The following is a 9,352-nucleotide window of genomic DNA, read 5'->3' as shown; positions in this document are numbered from 1 at the left end:
GCTCAATGCAGCCTGGACCTCCTGTGCTCAAGCAATTCCCCACCTCAGACGCCCTAGTAGCTGGGACTACAGGCATGTGCCACCGTACAAAGGTGTATGTGCGTGGCCCAGCTAATTTTTGTATTTTTTGTAGAGATGGGGTTTTACCATGTTGCCCAGGCTGATCTCAAACTCCTGAACTCAAGCCTCGGCCTCTTACTAAAGTGCTGGAATTATAGTTGTGAGCCACCGTGCGCAGCCTCTTCGATTTCACTTTATAAAACTATTGCCTGCTGGTATATTATATATTGATATTTTGATTACAGAGCTATTTCCTTTCACTAAACCGAAAGCTCCCTGGGAACAAGAGTTTTGTTTAGTTCCCTGCTGTATCCCCAGCACCTAGAATACTGTCTAGCATACAGTAGGTACTCAATAAATTTTTTTTTTTTTGAGACGGAGTCTTGCTCTGTTGCCCAGGCTGGAGAGCACTGGCACGGTCTCAGCTCACTGCAACCTCCTCCTCCCTGGTTCACGTGATTCTCTTGCCTCAGCCTTCTGAGTAGCTAGGATTACAGGCACCTGCCACCATGCCTAGCTAATTGTATTTTTAGTAGAGACAGGGTTTCACCATGTTGGCCAGGCTGTTCTCAAACTCCTGACCTCGTGATCCACCCACCTTGGCCTCCCAGAGTGTTGGGATTACAGGTGTGAGCCACCATGCCTGGCCTCAATAAATGTTTCTTAAATGAATGAATATACGAAGTAAAACCAAGTGGTCATCAAAGGCTTAAACATGGACCTGTCTGCTGATTCTAGGTGGACAGAAAATATGATTTTTAGTGGACTGGGTTGATTGTTCAACCAAGAAAAAGTAGGCAAATGTGCCTGCCTCTCAGGGGCTGAGATTATCCACAAGACAAGGCACTGCTGACTGAATGAAGACATTAGTGGGGAGAGAGTGCCCACAGAGGGACCCGCTCTTGTTGGCCTGGCATCTTACCTCTTCCTTTGTGTAGTACTTCAGGAGACCTTCTCTTGCCAGAAGTACAAACCTCCTTCTCAGAAACTGTGAGTTGTTCTTTCCTCGCTTCCACAGGAATCCTTCTCGGTTACCTTAAGCACCAAGGATGACAAAGAGTGAACACCTGTGACCTTAAGATGCACAAGCAGCTCAGGAATCTCAGAGGTTCTCAAGTGGGGAAATGAGCCTTCCATCTGCTGCCGAAGTATCCCCACTCAAACATCCCTATTTCAGCTGCAGGACACAAGGATCCCATCTGGGCAAATTTTTTGATGTCTTCTCACTTCAGGTCACTTCCTACTGCCTAAAACCTTTCTTCCTTGACCTTCTGTGGTATCAGGCCATCTCATAAGAGGACCCTTAAGAATTAGGGTTTTGTTTAGTTCCCTGCTGCATCCCAGTGCCTAGAATATGTCTTAAGAAGGCAAAGTCCTGAGGAACTGGACTGATTCTGAAAGACACCTCAACTAAATACATATGGTCCTGCCCAACTTCATGATAGCATTAACCTAATGAAACTTTAGAAGTAATGAGCACCCTCTAGGGATCTGCTCGTTTGAGGAATAACTTATGGGCCAGGTGCAACGGCTCACGCCTGTAATCTCAACACTTTGGGAGGCCAAGGCCGACAGATCACTTGAGGTCAGGTGTTCAAGGTCAGCCTGGCCAACATGTCGAAACCCCGTCTCTACTAAAAATACAAAAATTAGCCAGGTATGGTGGTACATGCCTGTAATCACAGCTACTCGGGAGACTGAGGCATGAGAATCACTTGAACCTGGGTAGCGGAGGTTGCAGTGAGCTGAGATCATGTGACTGCACTCCAGCCTGGGTAATTGAGTGAGACCCTGACTCAATAAATAAATGAATAGAATAGAAACTTGTAGTTCTGGTAGCCAGGAGAGCTGAGCACTGCCTCTGGCCCTCTAAGAGTGGTTTTGTATACCTTTCTGTCTGGGTCAGAGTCAGCTTGGACTCAGGACAGTGGGGGTGAAACTGCCACAGGTCCAGAGCCACAGAAGAGGTTGTACCCTGCACAATGGTCAAAAGGAAGGTCGAATTTATGCCCGTGCTCCTCACCAAGCCTTGAACTGCACCAGGAACTACATTCACCAGGAGCAGGGAGATCTTTTTTGGGGTGGGGGGGTACAAAATCTCGCTTTTGTCACCCAGGCTGGAGTGCAGGGGTGTGGTCTCGGCTCACTGCAACCTCCGCCTCCTGGGTTTAAGTGATTCTTCTACCTCAGCCTCCCGAGAAGCTCGAATTATAGGTGCGCAACACCACACCTGGCTAATTTTTGTATTATTAGTAGAGACTGGGTTTCACTATGTTGGTCAGGCTGGTCTAACTCCTGACCCCGTGAAATGCCCGCCTCAGCCTCCCAAAGTTCTGGGAGTACAGATGTGAGCCACCAAGCCTGGCCAGGGATATCTTTTCCTAATTGACCTGCCCAGTGGAGGAGTCTTCCTGCAATTTATATTAAGAGTCTGGCTGGCCAGGCACGGTGGCTCACGCCTGTAATCCTAGCACTTTGGGAGGCCGAGGCGGGTGGATTGCCTGAGCTCAGGAGTTCGAGACCAGCCTGGGGAACACAGTGAAACCCTGTCTCTACTATAAATACAAAAAATTAACCCGGCGTGGCAGCGTGCACCTGTAATCCCCACTACCCCAGGAGGCGGAGGTTGCAGTGAGCCAAGATCGCGCCATTGCACTCCAGCTCGGGCGATGTAGCCAGACTGTCTCGAACTCGAACTCACAACCTCAGGTGATCCACCCGCCTCGGCCTCCCAAAGTGCTGGGATTACAGGTGTGAGCCACCGCGCCCGGCCCAAGACTCTGTCTTAAAAACACACACACACACACACACACACACACGACGAGTAGATTTTTTTTAGGACTGAAATGTGCACCAAAATCATGATCCACATTTTCACAGANAAAAAAAAAAAAAAAAAAAGAAGTCTCACCGTGCACAGTGGCTCACACCTGTAATCTCAACACTTTGGGAGGCCAAAGCAGAAATGTTTGAACTCAGGAGTTCAAGACCACCCTGGGCAACATGGTGAAACCCCATCTCTACAAAATAAAAACACAAAAATTAGTCGGGTGTGGTGGCGTGTGCCTGTATTCCCAGCTACTTGGGAGGCTGAGGTGGAGAATCACGTGAGCCCAGGAGATTGAGGCTGCAGTGAGCTGTGATTGTGCCACTGCACTCCAGGCTGGACAACAGAGTGAGACCCTGTCTCAAAAAAAAAGAGTCTGTACATGCTTGTGACCCTTCAAGGACCTGAGACAAATATGCTTCTCTGCTGCTCAGAGCATAAAGATCCACCAGCCGATATGTCGTTATTTTAGTCAGAAGAACCCACACCTTGGCCTCTGTAGCCACAGTGAGAACAGCAGTCATCTCTTGGATGGATCTTGCTCCTAATATTCAGGCACTTGGTTTTTCTAGAGCTCATTAGAACATAGATTTCCAAAGATGATGGAAATAACTTTACCTGGTAGTGAGATGGCTTCCCCATCAGCCATAAATTCCCGTCTCTCATACTTAGCTCGAATCCATTGTTCCTTTAAGACCCTAAAAAAGAGAACCAGTGGTCAAGTGCGTTTGATGCATTTTCTCTTTCTTTGAGACAAGGTCTCACTCTGTTGCCCAGGCTAGAGTGCCGTGGTGTGACCAAGGTTCACTGCAGCCTAGACCTCCTAGACCAGGTGATCCTCTGACCTCAGCCTCTTAAGTAGCTGAGACCATAGGCATGTGCCACCATGCCCGGCTAATTTTTAAATTTTTGTGGAGACGGGGTCTCCCTATATTGCCTAAGCTGATCTCAAACTCCAGGGCTCAAGCGAGCCTTCTGCCTCAGCCTCCCAAAGTGCAGGGATTACCACCAAGCCTGGACTGATGCATTCTTTTCCCACAGTGACTTTCCAAGTCCCTGCAGTTGAGAGTGGGAACATCACAGCAGTGCCTCACTGCCTGTTCCAGCTACCTAGGATTCCTCAGCCTCAGGGCTGTTAACATTTGGGGTTGGATAATCCCTTGTTGTGTTGTCCTCTGGGTTTTCCCCTATGCTCCATAGAATGTTTAGCAGCATTTCTGGCCTCTACCCATGAGATGTCAGTAGCACCCCCACCCTAGTGTGGCACCCAAAAATGTCTTCAGGCAATGCCAAATGCCCTCTGGAGGAGATATTTCTCCTGGTGGTCTGAGAATCACTGAGCTATTCCAATCCCAGTCTCGGCTCCCTAGGTCAATGAGACAGGTACTGGCTCCTCTGGACCGTCTGCATTGCCCACGCCCACTGCGTGTTCATGAGCTCAGGCAGGAGAGTCCAGGAGCCTCTTCCTATGCCTGCACATGAAATCTAGGGATGCTACACTGAACAGGGCAGTCATCTGGGGATCTGACCACGTGGGACCCGGTCTCACTCTGTCATTTATCCACCCTGTGACCAAGAGCAAGTTACCCAACTCCTCTGAATTTGGGGAATGTGCCACTATTGTTATACTCAGGCTTCATCTCCACAAAAATAAAAACAAAACAAAAAAATATAAGAGGTTTAAACATACATAAAGGACCCAGCACCTGCTCGGCCCATAGTAGGTGTTTAATGTGACCTCAATCAGAGATTGTCATCCTTGAGTCCTGCAGAAAAACCACGCAGCTGAGAGTGACGTTATTTTAATTGTTTGGTTCCTGCTCACCTTTTCCAGGTTCCAAGGTATATATGACCTTACCCCATAGCCACAGGAATGACCTAGAGCTGGGCATCTGGCCCAACCTGGTCCTTCAGAGCTCTTTGCTGCTCTGGGCTGTGTGGACCAAGAGGATCAAAAGTGAAGGAGAGATTGATGGAGCTTTCTCCAGAGCTATGCTGGAAGGTGGAGCCTGGCACAGCTGCCTTGCTGCCAGCCGTGTGAAGGAAGGCTGGCTGAGGGAAAGAGAGAAGAGAGCCAGAGAGTGTGAGAGACCCGATGGTGTTTGAGCTCCTGGCTTGGTCCTGCCTGAGGCCGGCTCCACCACTGTCCTTCTGGGAGTCTGATCCCCAGAACCCATCAAATCCTCTTTTTCCTAGGCTGGTTTAAATTGGGTTTCTGGCCAGGCGCAGTGGTTCACACGTGTAATCCCAGGACTTTGGGAGGCCAAGGCAGGCAAATCACTTGAGGCCAGGAGTTTGAGATCAGCCTGGCCAACAAAGTGAAACTCCATCTCTACCAAAAATGCAAAAATTAGCTAAGCATGGTGGCATGTGCCTGTAATCCCAGCTACTTGGGAGGCTGAAAGAGGAGAATTGCTTGAACCCGGGAGGCAGAGGTTGCAGTGAGCTGAGATTGTGCCCCTGAATTCCAGCCTGGGTGAAAAAGCAAGACTCTGTCTCAAAAATAAATAAATAAATAGGGTTTCTGTCACTTACAATCAAGAGTCCAGGCTGGGCATGGTAACTCATGCCTATAATCCCAGCACTTTGGGAGGCCAAGACAGGCTAAAACAGGCAGATGGCTTGAGCTCAGCTCAAGAGTTTGAGAGCAGCCTGGGCAACATGACAAAACCTCATCTCTACAAAAAAAAATTTTTTTAAGTACAAAATTACTAGGTTAACAAAAATTAACCGCGCATGATGGCACACACCTGTAGTCCCAGCTACTTGGGAGGCTGAGGTGGGAGGATCACTTGAGCTGAGGTCAGGGCTGCAGTGAGCCATGATTGTACCATTGAACTCCAGCCTGGGTGACACAGTGAAACCTCGTCTCTATATTTTAAAAAACAGAGAGAGAGAGAGAGTCCTTCCTAGTGCACAGCCCACAGATCATTGAGGAGAATCACCTGGCCCACCATGAAGGTGGAAAGCCTGGGACCCAGGATCAGAGCTGGGAGAACGAGTGGAGACCAAGGGCCACTAGTCTTGGTCCTGGAGGTGGTCATTAGTACTCAGCTAAAAAGGGCTAAAGTGCAGGGCTGCTGCTGGCGTCATGGCAAGCAATGTCTGTGTAGTGCCAGCAGGAAGCCTAGCACAGAGCAGCTACTTACAGAGCACTTAGAGCAAAGGGCAGAGTGGCAGCAGCTAGCCAGGATAAGACAGGCCCTCTGACGTTGAGCCAGCACAACTAGCCACGGACAGGTAGCATTCTGAAGTAGACACGGTGAAATGGATTCAAAGCAGTGCGTCGGGTGGCATGTGAAAGGTTCTACCTAAGTTATCTCATGTAATCTCTACAACTACGTGATGACGTGGGCATCCTTGTCCACATTTCAGAGATGAGAATGCTGACAGAGAGATTTGCTCACTTGTCCACGTCCTCACAGCTAGATGATGGTGGAGTTGAGAAAGAAAAGAGAGGTCTTCCAAGCAGAAAGCTGTGCTTCCCCAGCCACTCCACAGACCATGAGTAGCCCTTAATTGTCTAAGCACTGAGAAATTCCAGGACCACTAGGTACGGTTATATAGTCTGTGCACTGCCCAGAAGCACCTTGCTGAGGCTTAGCGGCTGAAATGCAACTGCTTTCTGTTTGCCAGGCACACCCCATATGGCTGTGTCAGCCTAACGGGATACTTTCTCCGCATTTACACAAGACATTTTCTAGCAGCCTGGATGGCGAGTCTAAGTACCTGGGAAGGAGTTGCAGCTCAGGCAGTCAGGTCTGCTAAGGTCCAGGGCCACTAGGTACCAGTATCACACTAACCCTCACCTCCAGGGGACCTGAACCCTCCTGCTGCTTCAAAGCCCCACTCTTACACTGAATTCTCCCATTGCCATGATACAGGCACCCAGGCCCTGGTGTCAGACAGGCTAGACCAGTTCTGCCTCCACAAACCTCAGATTTTTCATCTGTAGCATAGGGATAACAGCAGTACTTGCAGGGTTGTTGAGAGAATTAAACAGATACATGCACATAAGCATTTTGCACAGGGCCTAGTACTTGAGCAAAGCTCAATAATATTAGTAGCTACTTTTTTTTCTTTTTTTTTTTTGGAGACAGAGTCTCATTCTGTCACCAAGGCTGGAGTGCAGTGGCACAATCTTGGCTCAGTGCACCCTTGGCCTTCGGGTTCAAGCAATTCTCGTGCCCCAGCCTCCCGAGTAGCTGGGACTACAGGCATAAGCCACCACACCTGGCTAATTTTTCATGTTTAGTAGAGACAGAGATTCACTATGTTGGCCAGGTTGGTCTTGAACTCCTGACCTAGAGTGATCCACCTGCCTCAGCCTCCCAAAGTGATAGGATTACAGGCATAAGCCACCACGCCCAGCCAGTAGTTACCATATACATGTGTGGATATATATGGTAACTACTGGTTACCAGGAGTGACAGAGTGAGACCTTGCCACAAAAAAAAAAAAAAAAATATATATATATATATATATATATATATATATATATATATATATGTATATATGTGTGTGTATATATATGTATATATGTGTGTATATATATATATGTATATATATATATATATATATAGTGTGTGTGGCAAGGTCTCAGTCTGTCACATACTAGAGTGCAGTGACACATGGAATCCTAGGTCACTGCAATCTGACTCAAGTGATTCTCCTACCTCAGCCTTCCTAGTAGCTCAGACTACAAGCATGGGCCACTATGCCCTGGCTAAGTTAATTTAATTTAATTTTTTATAGAGACAGGGTCTTGTTATGTTGCTCAGGCTGGCATTGAACTCCTGTCTTCAAGTGATCCTCCCACTTCAGCCTCCCAAAGTGCTGGCATTACAGGGACCAGCCATTGTGCCTAGCTGTTATTCTTATTTTTATGGTTCTTATTTAGAGATCTGCAGCTCAGGCAAGTTGCTTAGAACCAACCTGAGCTCAGGTGGCAGAACCCTAGACATATTTCTCTAAAGGAAGTAGCTGAATCACAGTTGGTCTAGTAAGATACCAGTGTTTAACCCCTCTATCAAGTTATCCACCATCTGTAAGCTACAAGAATATCACAGAGAAAAATCATAGAGATCATAGAGAGGCAGAGATCATAGAGAAAAATCCTCCATTTCCGGGCTGTGGAAACTGAGGCCCAGAGAAAGGAAGAGGCACACTTAAGCAACAGAAGCGGAAAGAGGCTTACACCAGTCCTCCCATGTGCTCTCTGTGATGATATCCAGTGCTTTCCTGGATCTACCTGCACACCAGGCCCATCGCAGTGACCACCACAGACAAAGGCACCAAAGATGGAGAGGGGGAGGAGGTGGAACCAGGACAACCCCCTCACCCAGTCCCTAAGGAATCATTCACTCACAGGCAGTCATTGGCCTGGGGGATGTAGTAGAAAGCTGGGACTCTGGCTTCGAACTTGGCCTTCACACGGAGGTTCCCATTGCGGGTCATAAACTGCAAGACAACAGCAATTTGGGGTAATATTAGAACTTGAAGAAACATGAAATTAAACTATGAGGCCACTGACTTAGGCTGAGTCAGAAGAAACTGCCTCCAAGAAGGAGATGTCCCACCGGGCTTGGTCATGCATACCACTGGGGAGCCCCCAGCTTGTAACAATCATAGACAGATATAATCATGCCTCATACGGGCACAGGACTCCACAGTGCTCACACATCATCTCAGCCATCATCACATCACTGTACTCATTTTACAGATGTGTCAACTGAGGCTCAGAGGGGTTAGATGACTTGCTCAAGGAAACAAAGCTATAAGTGGAGAACTGGGATTTGAATCCAGACCTGACTCCAAGGCTCATATTCTTCCTATCATGCCTTCCACAGATGGCCAGGACCCCCAGCAGCCCTGAAAGTCTGCAGGAGACAAATGTACCTGGAAGATGGAAGAAGTGGGTGCTGGCCTCATGGAGTGCATAGGTCAGGATGTTTAGTAGGGCCCTTTGGCACTCAGGAGACCCAGAGGCTGATGCACCAAAAGTGGCCCTGGCAGCAGTGGCATAGCTAGGGTGCAGGCAGAAGTGGGAGGAAGCACCAGGTTGTTACTGGTGTAGAGTGAATCCTACTCTTCTCCTCTGCAGGGGCCTCTAGGCTGTGTCACCAGCTTTGAATCCCAACAGAGCAGGATTCAAATCTTGCCTGCTATTTATTTGATGAATGACCCTTGGAATCTCACCTGTAAAACTGAAGAAAATTGCCAGGCATGGTGGCTCAAGCCTGTAATCCCAGCACTATGGGAGGCCAATGGCAGGGGATCACTTGAGGTGAGCAGTTAGAGACCAGCCTGGCCAACATTGTGAAACCTTGTCTCTACTTAAAAAATACAAGAATTAGCCAGGCATGGTGGCGGGCACCTGTAATCCCAGCTACATGGGAGGCTAAGGCAGGAGAATTGTTTGAATGTGGGAGGCGGAGGTTGCAATGAGCAGAGATCATGCCACTG

General features: G+C 48.3%; 1 protein-coding gene across 8 annotated transcripts in view; it reads right to left on the bottom strand.

The window, feature by feature from the left end:
* ADAP2 (ArfGAP with dual PH domains 2) overlaps positions 1-9,352 on the bottom strand; it is a 43,516-nt gene that overhangs the window by 30,570 nt on the left and 3,594 nt on the right. For all 8 annotated transcript variants that reach the window (XR_005202417.1, XR_005202416.1, XM_037743338.1 and 5 more), the window contains exons 3-5: positions 8,256-8,347; positions 3,506-3,585; positions 983-1,095 (exon numbers count right to left, since the gene is read on the bottom strand). Coding sequence is in view for 6 of the 8 variants with exons in the window: in XM_037743338.1 (XP_037599266.1) it covers positions 983-1,095; positions 3,506-3,585; positions 8,256-8,347 (285 nt within the window). In the remaining 2 variants the exon portion in view is untranslated. The remainder of the gene's footprint in view (positions 1-982; positions 1,096-3,505; positions 3,586-8,255; positions 8,348-9,352) is intronic.

The sequence above is a fragment of the Cebus imitator genome, unplaced genomic scaffold, assembly GCF_001604975.1.
Source record: "Cebus imitator isolate Cc_AM_T3 unplaced genomic scaffold, Cebus_imitator-1.0 Scaffold140, whole genome shotgun sequence".
Taxonomy (NCBI): domain Eukaryota; kingdom Metazoa; phylum Chordata; class Mammalia; order Primates; family Cebidae; genus Cebus; species Cebus imitator.
The sequence above is the reverse complement of the archived record's forward strand: the minus strand, read 5'-3'. Positions and strand labels throughout refer to the sequence as shown.